Here is a 13,002-nt window from a genome sequence, read left to right as displayed (position 1 = left end):
CACGCACATTTTGTTCTACTTCGAGTTTGTAAATTCGATAGCATTGATATTTCGATACTTGGTCGCGACTGTCGCGGTTTTCCTAATTTCAAGCTCAAGAAAAGCGTGCGTCTTCAGTTTTCAAAATATTAACAACGTGTTATTGGTTTTGAAACTGAGAACGTGGATTTTAATCCAGTCAGCTCGTGAATGAACAACACTCCAATTGCTTATTACGAGAACAGATTTGTCTGATTTTGATGAAACGAAGATTTGAATTAACGATCGATGGAGTTTAGACGTGGTTGAACAAAAAAATCAGGTACAAGCAGAACGAGGAAATAATTCTGTGCATATCCACAATCAATTCCGTAATACACAAAATCGTATGAATCGTTAAGATGACAACAATAATTTATTGTGCACCGGAAAAATATGTCACAACCTGTGGTGGTAGAAAACTGAAGCCAAAGCTGCCTAAATATTTGATTAAGCGTAAAATATTGACGATAAGGGAAAAAATTATCGCTAGAAAGTACGGACACATTTATTTACGTAAAGTTTTTGGAAAATATCACCCCTCGGAATGCAGACGATATTACAACATGAAAGTGTTACGAAGATTCTTTGAAAAGCTAAAGGCGCATTGGTTCGAGGTGAAACAAGTTCACAGATTAATCCACAAAGCCGACGTCTTTTACGAGGGGAAATTAATGAGGAAAACATTCAGTGAATGGCTCTCTTATGCCGCGAGGATCAAGATTATTAAGAAACAGGAAAATATTGTGAGGTGGAATTACGACGAACGATTATTAAAAACTGCGGTGTATCGTTGGAAAACAATAACGGAAAAAAGGAAAAATTTTAAGATCATGAGACAGAACGCAATAGAATTGTTCTACTCGACGTATACTTTGCTGTTATTACTGAAACTATCGGAGTATTTTCACGAACAAATAAAGCAGAGTTTACTAGAAATGAAATCCATTTTGATTGGAAGATCTATTTTTATGCGAAAATGCATTAGAAGGTGGAGATCGTATGTATTTCAACAGGTGGATGAAGGTTTTATCAATTATTTACGTACCTTGATTGTGCTGTTCTCTGAACTGTTGATTTTCGGGATGCCGTTTATAAAATTGATTGTTCACTGATTAGAAAATTTTTCATCATAATTTTTCAAAATATCTGTAATACTTGAGTAGTTTATGATGGATATGATCTATTATATTTTTTTTACATTGATTCTGCCCAAATTAATTCATTCAATGATGAGCGATCTTATAGTTCCTAAAGCAATTGGTTTGGCTAATTGAAAGTATTCAGTCAATATTTCAACTTCCAGAAAAATGAGAGAAGTCTCAGATCTAAAGCAGTGAGTTATTATATACACAAAGTGAGCGGACTTTATTTTGCACGTTGGCGGAAGTATGTTTGTTACAAACGGACAAAACGTGAAATCGTTCAGATTTGCGTAGGCCTGTACGAGGATACTTTGTTAAAAATGGTGGTGAAATTCTGGAAGAATGAGTAATTACGCAAGAATTTTTTTGGAAATGAGAATTATACATAATTTAAGTTACTTCGAAAAAAAAAATTGTTTATCGTATAATCGTCAATAATTTATGTAACTTGTTCTTCTCAGGACCACATTACAAGTTATTGAAAGGCAACGCATGATGGCGGCAGCTAAATTTCACGATGATTTGCTCAAGCGTAAATTGTTAAAAACATGGATACGTTATGTACGTCACAAATTACAAGGCAGAACTCTGAAGCATAAAGCAAACTTTTTTTACACAATGAGATTGAAACAAAAAATTCTGGACGCTTTATCGAAGAACGTTACCTGTTGCAAAAATACCAAATTGGCGATACAAAAGTTGAAGCTTTTTTATAAAAGATTGTTGATTTTAAATGTATGGAATAAATGGACGATCATGATCGATGAAAAAAATGATTCCGAGTTAAGGGATAAAATCTTAGTAGCAAAGTCTTTCTACCAGCAGCATATTATTGAAAAATGTCTAAAGAAGTGGATCAAATATAAGATATTTCAACAGAAAATAAAGTCATTGAACTCAAAGGTCTTAGATTTGTGTAGAACGTTTTACTGCAAGCAATTCTTCAACACGTGGAAAAAGGCATACAGCAAAAAAAGACGAATTGTCTTACTGGAAGAAAAAGTATTTGACATATTTGTTCAAGTGGAAAAGTCCTATCGTTTTATATCGAATAATATCATTATTTTTTTCCACAGGCTACCCAATTTTTCAAAGACTCCTTACTGCAGAATGCTATTTCACGATGGATAAAATCTTATAATGATAGAATATCTATGAAAGTAAAGTACCGGATATCAGGTGTACATTATGATAAGAAAATAGTCGGCAAGTGCTTTGCTGCCTGGATTAATTTTTGCAATGAAAATATTCGGGTGCAAAATTTATTAAACGAAGCTGACGAGTATTATTTAGAAATGCTGCAGCGGAAAATTTTGAAAAAACTATTATTGGTAGGTAATTATATTCTGAATACATTGTACAATGAATTGAGAATTCATACAAATACATAAATTCACGTAAATTCAATGAAACCGGAATGATGAAGAAAATATTGTTGGAACAGGAATTCATGTTTGATTCCTAATGATTTATTAGTAATGAATTCTTGTATTTCAGAATATATATAGAAAAAAAGTAAAACGAGAGGAGATAGAAATGGTCAACAACTTTTATAAAAAGACCCTTGTAAATAGAGTATTTGAAAACTGGTGGGAGCATTGTGTTCGCGTGAAAGAATTGAACAAAAAAGTTGAGGAATATAATCAAAGGGCACAAAACAAGTTGAAATTAAAATTGATTTCACAATGGAAGCTATACGTAAATCATAAAAAATGTAGTTTCAACAAAACGTCGATGTCTAGAACTTACTATCATAAAAAGATATGCTTAAAAACGTTTGATAATTTTAAATACTATGTAAATTATAGGAGAAAAAAAAAAATTCAATTGTCTTATTTGGAAGATAGAGTGGGAAAAATTGAATTCATTGTTAAAACAATATATTTTCAACACTGGAGAGTGGCTCGATTGTTGCTTCTAAAAGAAAAGTGTAAAATGTTTCATGCTGATGAATTCCATCAATCTCATTTAAAACGAAAATTCTTTTGTTTATGGAAAAAGTTTCTGTGGAATCACCAAACAAAGCGTCAACACCAGACCAAAGTGAACAACATTATTAATGTATTCATCTTGAAAAGGTGTTTAAAGATTTGGTACACCAGATACAAAACTCTGATGAAAAATCACCTCAATCAGAGGTGGGTTGATAAGATTTACGAAATGAAAATCAGTTACAAATATTTCATCGCATGGAAATATTACACTGAAGTTCGTTTAACAGAGAAACAAGAGATATATAACGCCAGAGAGTATTACAAAAAACTAATTATTAAACAGGGTCTGCAACACTTGATCAAGTTATTTCTTAGTAATACAGAATTGAGATATGAAATACACTTGAATAATGTTGCGATGAATTCCGTTCACGAATTCGAACTGTTAAGAAAGTACTTCAACAAGTGGCAAAAAACTGTGTTCTGTAAAACACAGACTAAATCGCAAATAATTAGAGGTCAGAATGATCTGGAAAGTTACACACCCATACTGCGATCAAAACACAATGATGATATATATGCGTGCAACTTCATTCCCCGTTTTGTGATTCCTGATTTTATGAAAGACGAGATTAAATTACGTTTTGGTATTGGACATTCTTCCGATAGAATTCCAGTTATTGTCAGCAAGGTAGAAGTACCGAGAGGCCAAACCCCAAAGACAGAATATTTTGTCAAAGATGCAAAGTTGAATAAAAAGATGTCGTCTTCTCGATTGAATGATAATAACCAAGGGCACAAATACTCGTCATGTCAATTAACTCCGAATCAGTTCGAATTGAAAAGCAAATCAGGAAATGATCAGAAATTTTCGACGAATAGTTTAATGAAGTTTCGCAAGTTGAGGTTGAACGCTGATGAAGTTTCAGTTAGAAAACTAACCAGCTCTAACAAGATTTCATTTTCACTTTCCCCTGATGGTTCTAAATCAGATTCAGATTCAGTAAAAACGTATCTAATACAAAATCCTACATATTTTAGAAATTTATGTGACGAAATCTCGTTTGAAGTTAAACCACAAGACGAAGATTGTAATAAAGAGAACAAATTCAAACTGTTACCACCGTCAGCTTTCTATGTTGCAAAGTGAACGTATTTCAATCAACTGAAATATTCTAAGCATTTACCAGTGATTTTTACAACAGATGGAGCATTGAAAATTTGGAAACATTCACGAACCCTATTTTAAAAATGTGGAGTTGAGTCGAATTGTCTTGTTAACACCATCATAATCGAACGTTATTTACAAATACATGTTCATATGATAATCTAGTAATTACACGATGTTTACTCTTACACCCTAGATAATTTTAGCTTAAGATTAGATACAACGTTTTGATCATTGTTGTGCAAACTACCGTATAATATTTCGAGTTTTGTTATTTATTTTATATTTAGTTATAAAACATTGCTTTTTCTATTATACTGTATGTACACGTTGCAATAAATACAATGGTACCAAAAATGTATACCATAGTTTTTCAATTTCAATTCAGGGATAGTATTAGTGATAGTCGTATAGATATGTCTATCAATTCATACCTGTAGCTAATGAGAATCGTATTAACTTCATTTGGACCTCTTAATTTTGTTAAGCTCACCCTGCTGAAGTGCTGCATTGCCGAAAATTTCTTTAACTTTTCGTTTACGATCTTCATCACTGAAAAATTCATACGATTGATTAGGGATGTGTTAGATATTAAAAGTATTTAATTCGCCTAGATAGTAGGAAATTTTATGCAGTTTCCTTCTTTTTGTGTAAAAATCAGTTTTCATAATACACTACACACCTTTTAATTTGTTGTTTGATCTGTACTTTTGCCAAGAAAGCTGTATCCCTTCTGACTTCTCGTATTGCACCTTTAACTTCTCTTTTGTACTTATGCAACAATTTTTCTCTCTCTGCTTTCTCTTTGGACATTGGTTTATGTTTTCTTCCGTCATATCTGTGAAAGTACGAAATATTTTGGACACGTAAGAAAACAAGAATAGATACTTCTTTTGAAGAAATGAGTCATAAAAAGTACTTCGTGACTCAATTACTTACACAGTCTCTATCCTTGGTTCATACAGCCTTAAAGCTTTTGGTTTCTTTTTGTCACGAGTAATATATTCTAACTTTTTATCCTTCAAAGTATTTAAATCTTCCAAAATGCTCCTGACATGCTGTTTCACATTTTCTGGATAATTACTCATTTTATTCATATTTAAAAGTTTAACGATAGGTTCAAATATTGGATAAGCTGCCTCTAGCTCTTCAAGTTGAGTTTTAAACTCAGAGACTAAATTCACCGCTGTTATAAATGTTCTGACCCTGAAATCATCATCGATTTCATTTTCAATCAAATCACTTGCCAGCATAACATTTGACTCTGGTTTGATTTTCATTTTTGACTGATCCGTGTCTACGATCAAGAGATTACTCAATTCTCCTATACATTTAAATGGCGGAATTGTTTTTATTACTTGAACAGAGGGCTTTGGTGTACCCATGTGTATTACTCCCCGTAAAAAGTTGATCACTGACGGCGAAAATCGTTTCGATAATAACGTGTACTGAAAATGAAAAGCAAATCACATGCATCATTTATTAGAATGGAGTGGATTGTTTACTCTTCCGTTATCTGAGAGTTTACAGACATCCTCTGTAGAGGAAATGAATAAAAATAAAGGGTATTATTACCTCCAAAACAAGAGTACAGATGAATAGCCCTTTTGAAATGTCACTTCTACTTCTGACTCGACATCTCGTTAATATTTGAGACATAAAAACTATACTTGGAGTAACAACTGGATGCCTGTAGTCAGAAGTTGGAAATAGAAGAGATACCAGTTTGAACAGAATCAGCTGCAAAACACGTATATAAAGAAGAAATATTAGAATAAGATTATTCAATACTTGTAAAATCTGTATTTTATATTTGACATTCGTGGCTTACAGTGCCTAGTTCAGGATATTTCTTTTGGTGTAGTTCGAACGTTTCGTGTTTTTCCTTCATCATTTCCTGAATGCATGTTTTGGCATTTTCTGGAAGCGCATGCGTAAGATCATAAAGATGTGGACATAGTCTATAACATTATGAAATTTATATTAGAAATACATTTTCTCAAAACACAGAATAACTTCTTCAAACTATATTTTATCATTTTGATATCACTAGACTCAAATTAATACGCACCTATCGAATATTTGAAAACAATTGGCTATACCTCTGTCCTCAGTATTTATCATACATTCATTCACATGTTGAAGTAAATATGCAAACAGCTTGGCTAATTTTTCTTTGTTACTTTCTGCAAGCGATTGATGATTGCATTTGATTATTCTTTCTACAATAACTGTTTGATAATCAGCATTTTGATGCTGCAATAGTTTTTGCAATTCCTCGAAGCTCTCTGGTGCTGCGTAGGTGTAAGGCAATTCTTTGCGAGCTTGTTCCATCACTTCTTTTCTTTTTAAAAGATCTGCTTTGATTTGTGCAGTTCGTTCTTCTGCGGAGAGCTTTTCTACTTCACTCGATTCATCATTTACAGATTTCAGTATTGATTTAAGTGGAGTAGAAGTTGGTTTCTGACATGGCGTCACTTTTTGGGTTAAATTTGTTGAGAATTTAACATTTTTCATCAACAACGGTGCATCTTCTTCGCTTGAGGATTCATCCATTTTCAAATCAGACAGGTTGTCCTCATCTGAACCATCGTCATCCGAGTTTTCCACTGTTTCAGATTCACCATCGGATTCCAAGCTTTCATCCTCAAAACCATTGGCTGGTGGTTCAGCAGATATTGGAGTTTTTAAGACGTTTGTATTCGTTATTGTTTGCTTGTCATTCTTCTTCAAGAGATCAGCAGTATCGGAAATTCTTTTATGCTTATTAATCTTACTTTTGGCAACTTCATTATCGTCAGATATCTTCAGAACTGGAATATTATCATATGGGTCTTTAGATTTGTGCTGTATTTGAGTTCCAGCATTGCACACAAGTTCTATATTTGTGTTTAGCTTCGCGTCAAGGGTATGAACATTGTCCAAATCATTATTCAAGTCTTCTGGCATTATATTTTCATCTTCCAAAGACTCGCTGCTCTCACTTTCCCCGCTGCTTTCATTTTCAGTATTATCCTCAGGGTTCTCATTATCCTTCTCTTTACTGATATCATTTACTACTCCATCTTCGCCATAAGTGAGTGCTTCTTCATTAATATCCTCAAGAACAAACCCATCGTCTAGATCATCGGCCGACTTATGCTTCGCTGCATTGTTTGCATTTCCAGCAGACCCTCGCATTCTTGCTAATCTGTCAGCTTCTAACATTTCAAGTTTCTCTTTTTCTTCTTTAGCAATTTCTTCTTCAGACTTAAGTCTGTCGGATGGCGTACCTCTGGCTTCAAATTTCAATTCTCTGAGTGCGATATCATAATCGTCAACCTTAGTTTTTTCATAGGGTACTTCTGCACATTTTTTCGAAGCGTTCACGATAGGCAAAAGATCTTTCCATTCGCTATCAAGTTTATCAGTTAAATCCAAGGTTTGTTCCCGTACCTTTTGCTTTTCGGCTTTGCGTTTCTTTGACTCTGCTATCAACTGTTCTATTAAATCTTTCCTGGACATCGACGAGTCAGATTTTGTAAATAGGCCACCACCAAAATGAGCTTCGCTTACAAAATCTTTGTCCAATTTTCCCGTTTTATTTTCTTCATCGCTATACTCCTCATCATCGCTTCTTGGGTCGTCATATTTTTCTATTTCTGCCAAAGTTTGACCTCTGTGAGTGAGTAACTCATCGTCATTCAAATTGAAGATATTCTTTTTCTTGTGTGCCTTCATTTTCTCAGCTGCAAACCTAGCCATCACTTTATCTTCCTGCGTCATAGCAGAATTTTTTTCCCCGATACGTCTGTCTAGAAATGTATTAGTTTTGTCCTTCACTTTGTACTCGTGGAGCAGAGTATTTTTACGCTTTTTTATCGCCTTTGCACGTGCAATGCCAGGCAGTCCACGATCTGCCTTATTCTTCCGACCCAAGACCTTGTGCTTTTCTTTATTTACATGTACTTCAAAAGCATTTAATGATTTCTTCTTCTTTTGGTCACGTTTTTTGGCTGTTGTTTCAGCCAAATTACGCTTCTTATTCTTCACTTTCACCATGATGCTGAATTAAATCTGAAAATCAAATTAATATTGATAGTGGCGGTGGGAAGATACTTAATTACAATCCCGATATGGACGTATTTTCCGATTTAACTAACATAGTTATTTCACTACGAGACCAAAACTTGAATGCCAAGGGTTCAATCTTCACAATCATGAAGCTAATCACGATTGTTAATAAAAGTAAAACTTGAAAGAAATGGAGAATAAGAGCCTAGAGAGGTTAATAACTCCGACTCGTCGCAAGCTAATAAGAATAATCTGTTTGTTTAAACAAAGTCACATAAGGCTTTTCTATATCGCACTGTTCAGTTGAAAATCGCCCATAATATTATCATATATTATTGCAAATAATGAATAGATTAGAAAATTACAAATGTAACATAACCTATTCGTACAAGTACACTAAACGCACGTAGTGTGTATTGAAAAAATGATCTGTTTATCAGATAAAGCTCGGAAAGTAATTATGCTTACTTACAATTTGTAGAATATCAAATACCGTACAAATTTATCATGAATAACCAACAGATTTTCACCCACGTGTGGCTACCGCGAATTCACTCCGTCAACTAAGGCCGATACTCACGAAAGCCGGTTGCCTATCTGTAGGCGCCGAGGTGTTTCACTTGTTTCCACATTTCGGCGCGCATGTTCCAGCCTTGCTTAACGCCTGCTTAGAGAATTGAATTCAATATAGGTACATGCATGCGTGACGTGTTGCCAGATTGACTAAAAACAGGCGATCAAATTAAGCAAAGAACAAGGAGGCCGTTTTCAATGTGTGATTGACTTATTCGATACTTACTTCACGGTATAATGTAAAATAATTGAGTTAACCTTGCAATTATGTTTAATTTTCGAAAGCTGAAGAAATTTCAATTTTTGAACTACGACGATTATGTGATAATTAAAGTATTTCCCGCATCTAGGAAATTTTGCATGTAATTGTTTTTCATTCAGTAGCATTGTGTATGTATGCGTAGTAGGTAAGCCTCTGAAATTAAGATCGAATAACGAGATAAAATGATGGACGAGGAAGAAGCTGCGCAAGTACAAAACGTTAAAATTTTCGTAAGAATTTTACCTCTCACGACGATTTGTGAATCTCTTGTGAAGCTGGATGACAACGGAAAAGTAAGTAAAGAGGATTATAAAAAATGCGATCTTAGATTTATTCTCTTGTCCATGTAACTTTAGTGACAACGTGTGTAATAGATAAGTACTTTAACAGGACATGTACGTACGCTGTTCGCAAGATATCAAGTATGACAGATTCGTGAAATCCAAAAGCCCAGTTTACTGGCGGTTTGCAACGGATGGAATCTTCTACAACTGTTCACAAGAAGAAGTTTACAAAAGCGTCACCAAAGACTTGCTCAAAAAGTGAATACTCGTTCATTCGCAGTAACGAATAAATACCACGTTATAATTTCCAATCGCTTAAGCATTTTAGATGGAGCTAATTGCGTTCTCATAAGTTACGGACAAACCGGAACTGGAAAGAGTTTCACAACAGCTGGATTGAGAAACAATTATGAGGTGAAAACTATAAGTTTAAAGTAATTTGACAGTCATACGAGCCGTAACTCTTTGTTGTTTCCTCAGATCCCATAATTTATTCATATACGTTAATTTTTTTAGCACAGAGGCATTATTGCACGGCTGTTATCGGATATGTTTGAAGAGAAACGAAATAGAAAATATTCCGACGCAATTGAATATCATATGAGCTACGTGGAAATATACAAAAATCAAGTGAAGGATTTGTTGGTCGGAAAAAACTGCCGAGCAAAATTTAATATCCGTGACGCCTTGAAGGTTTAACCGCTGTTAAGCTCTTTTGAAGTATCGACTATTTTGCCCGAAATACGTCTAAAAGTGGTTCATCGTTTATTTAGAACGTAACTTCAGCACCCGTAAATAGCGAAGACGAAACCTTGAAGAGAATATTCGAAGGCGAAGCCCGCAAATCGATCGGACAAGGAGAAACGTACGATGCGTCTCATCAAGGCACAAGTATCCTTACATTTCACGTGTCTAACACGAGTTTGATTACGTCGTGGGCGGTTGCGAGACACTCGAGAGTAAGATGATGGGGGATGAATTATACGGCATAACTGTAAGGAGTATTCAAAAAAAACTTTTGCAGATTCACGTCGTGGATATGGCCGGTGTCGATTCGGCCGGAAATGCGGGTTGCCGTAAATCAGCCGAGCAGATTTGCAACGCAAATTTGGACAAGTCAAATTTGGAACAGTTTATTCTCGCTTTACGGAACCCAAACAGATCCAACATCCCTCGCCACAGTAGCAACTTGCTAAAGTATTTAGGTCGCGCATTCGACCTAAGCTCTTTATTGCGGTAATCAGTCTCATATTTAAGCCGCAGGTGAAATTCATCGAACTTAAAAGCTTTTGTACAATTGTGAACAGTTTCATCGCACACATACGTATAACTGAGGAACATCTAATTTTGACATTGTCAACGTTGAGATTTGCCAGCAACGTGAAGAAGCTGAAACCAAAGAAGATTCAATACGAGGTTATGCCAGAATCTGACATGGAAGTGGGAAAGTTGCGAGAGAAGATTGTTCGCTTGAGAAAGGAGTTGGACATGAACAATATGCTCCTTCATCAAGAGCAATTGGGAAATGTGTCGACGGCGAGAGCAAAGCAAATCGAACAGGCTGCCATTGATTTCCTAAATGGTGGCTTGGACGATTTGATGCTCTTGAGCATGTCGCAATCTCAGATATTGCTTAAAACGTTCAAGGAGTTGTTTGCAAAGTTAGTGACAGAAATATCCAATTACCCTTTGAAAATTCTAATCGTTGATTGGTAAAAATAAAAAAAATTACGCTTGCAGGCTTGAAGCAGACCATAAAGTAGCTTTGGAGCAAGCAGCGCGAGAGGCTTACGATTTGGCTGCAAAAGATATGAAGGGTTCCGCTTTGTCAGTGACTAAATCGTCGAAGGTGATTTAAATATTTCAAGTGTTGCAAATACATGCCAGAAATAGTGAAACGAAAAGAAGTTCACGACTAAAAAATGTCTTTAAGAACCAAAACACCAATTTGACGACGAAAACTGACGAGAGGGTACACGCTTCTGGGATTACCGTTTTTGATAAAATTTGAACTGATGAAACTGCATCAAGTTTCATTAGATCCGTATTTTTTCCAACCCATAGGTACGGCTTCACGAGAAATCATAGGATTTATTTTATAAAAAAAATCTTGATTCGTTTTATTACTTTCATATACATTTCATAAAATCATTCTCTTCCAACAGAATGTATTGGATGACCTCATCGTTTAAAAAAAACGATATAATTCGGGTATTCTCATTTTATTATACTCTATCGAAAGTTGTATAAGGTACGTATCAATCTTTGTCAGAAACAGCATTAGTTTAAAACAAACGTACGTGCGGCACCACTTACCCGCTTTATACGGTTTTTTAAATGATAAGTTCACCCAATACATTCTGTTGCAAGAAAATAATTTCATATAAATGTATGTGAAAGTAATAAAAATAAAAATAAATAATTTCTTAAGAAATAATCCCTGTGTGATTCTCAGGAACCGCTGCCCACGGAACGAAAAAAAATACAGATCTAATGAGACTCGATCTAAAGTTCAAATTTTTCCAGAATTGGTCACTCTATTATATGTACATACGTGTACTCCCCATGTGAGTCGTAAGATTTATATCATTTAGACGTATTCTTGTACTATTTCTTATCTAGAAGATGGTTACAAAATTAATTGCGATGCTTGCATCAGTTGCATCAGTAGCATCAAATTATCCGGTGTAAATGACGGTGCAATGATAATTATCACCGATATTAAATAGATTGACGATATGACTGTTAGATCACAGTAACGGGTGGTACTGGGAGAACACGGCGTAAGAAATCTACAGGGGAACGTTTATCGAAAGTGACATCGTCATCTTCAGTTGGCGAAGATGAAACTGTGATTGACAAAGTTGGTGAAATAGAGGATCCAGGTATATAAAATAGATTAGTCAGATTTGCCTATGAAGCTACAGACACAACAGGTTTATCTCGAATTTGACTGTTTTCACATTAAGCTAAGGTTATTTGCCCTAATAACCCGACTGAAACAACGTCTTTGTTATGCAATAGAACTGATTCTGAGAATTTTTGAATGATAGGAAATAAAATACCAGCGATATGAGATAACATTTCAAAAATAGAACTGTCGAAATGACTAAACTGGTATTATTCTTATACGATTTGAGTCCATCATCATTTGCACAGATAATGTTGACGGTAGTTTATTGAACGGTTTACTCTTTTTTGCTTTACATTTTACTTTTTATTCTAAATATTTATGCAGACTGACCTGCTGTTTCGTCCCTAAGAAATATCAGCACAATTATTATAACTTATTAGCAGTGAGCTGGGACTATTGACCAGCATTCAAGCAAAATAAATTTTAACATTTTTTTGGGAAAACTATTATACCTTAGACGGATCATTCTCTAATTAATTTGGCCTTTGAAACAGGGATCACGATCGGACCAGGACGGATAATCCCTGCGTTTGGCCCTGTAGTGACACTAATGAAGATTAATAGATATGGAGAACCACGTGCCATGGATATCGTGCGTTGTTGCAGGCCGACGGAAGCATCGGTAGTTTTAAAAGTGATTACACCGTTAAG

At 34.9% G+C, this 13,002-nt stretch overlaps 2 protein-coding genes across 3 annotated transcripts; one reads left to right on the top strand and one right to left on the bottom strand.

Moving 5' to 3' along the window:
* The first annotated feature begins 295 nt into the window (after nucleotides 1–295).
* Nucleotides 296–4,466, top strand: LOC124412240 (protein SFI1 homolog). Its single transcript, XM_046891967.1, has 5 exons — nucleotides 296–1,034; nucleotides 1,325–1,509; nucleotides 1,625–2,165; nucleotides 2,240–2,494; nucleotides 2,661–4,466. The coding sequence occupies exons 1-5, from the start codon at nucleotides 381–383 to the stop codon at nucleotides 4,245–4,247; spliced, it is 3,222 nt and encodes a 1,073-aa protein (XP_046747923.1). The 5' UTR covers nucleotides 296–380; the 3' UTR covers nucleotides 4,248–4,466.
* A 55-nt stretch (nucleotides 4,467–4,521) lies between these two features.
* Nucleotides 4,522–8,877, bottom strand: LOC124412218 (nucleolar protein 14). 2 transcript variants are annotated; one of them, XM_046891919.1, is made up of 7 exons: nucleotides 8,787–8,877; nucleotides 6,337–8,321; nucleotides 6,097–6,226; nucleotides 5,841–6,005; nucleotides 5,205–5,713; nucleotides 4,948–5,103; nucleotides 4,522–4,817 (listed from the first exon to the last, which is right to left on the bottom strand). In XM_046891919.1, the coding sequence occupies exons 2-7, from the start codon at nucleotides 8,304–8,306 to the stop codon at nucleotides 4,727–4,729; spliced, it is 3,021 nt and encodes a 1,006-aa protein (XP_046747875.1). In that variant the 5' UTR covers nucleotides 8,307–8,321; nucleotides 8,787–8,877; the 3' UTR covers nucleotides 4,522–4,726. The 2 variants fall into 2 exon arrangements, with proteins under 2 accessions (XP_046747875.1, XP_046747883.1); XM_046891927.1 differs by having other exon boundaries at nucleotides 8,791–8,877.
* Between the last annotated feature and the right edge of the window lie 4,125 nt (nucleotides 8,878–13,002).

The sequence above is a fragment of the Diprion similis genome, chromosome 2 (assembly GCF_021155765.1).
Source record: "Diprion similis isolate iyDipSimi1 chromosome 2, iyDipSimi1.1, whole genome shotgun sequence".
NCBI classification, from domain to species: Eukaryota; Metazoa; Arthropoda; class Insecta; order Hymenoptera; family Diprionidae; genus Diprion; species Diprion similis.
This window is presented reverse-complemented; position numbering and strand designations above follow the sequence as displayed.

Bases quoted from the DNA above. Each gene is read 5' to 3' on its own strand.
- LOC124412240 (XM_046891967.1), top strand. From the start codon at position 381: ATGACAACAATAATTTATTGTGCACCGGAAAAATATGTCACAACCTGT. The intron at 1,035-1,324 runs GTGGATGAAGGT...TTCAACTTCCAG, and splicing joins GATCGTATGTATTTCAACAG to AAAAATGAGAGAAGTCTCAG. The intron at 2,166-2,239 runs GTATTTGACATA...TTTTTTCCACAG, and splicing joins TTGTCTTACTGGAAGAAAAA to GCTACCCAATTTTTCAAAGA.
- LOC124412218 (XM_046891919.1), bottom strand. From the start codon at position 8,306: ATGGTGAAAGTGAAGAATAAGAAGCGTAATTTGGCTGAAACAACAGCC. The intron at 6,227-6,336 runs GTGCGTATTAAT...ATAATGTTATAG, and splicing joins TGTTTTCAAATATTCGATAG to ACTATGTCCACATCTTTATG. The intron at 5,714-5,840 runs GTAATAATACCC...TTTCATTTTCAG, and splicing joins TCTGTACTCTTGTTTTGGAG to TACACGTTATTATCGAAACG.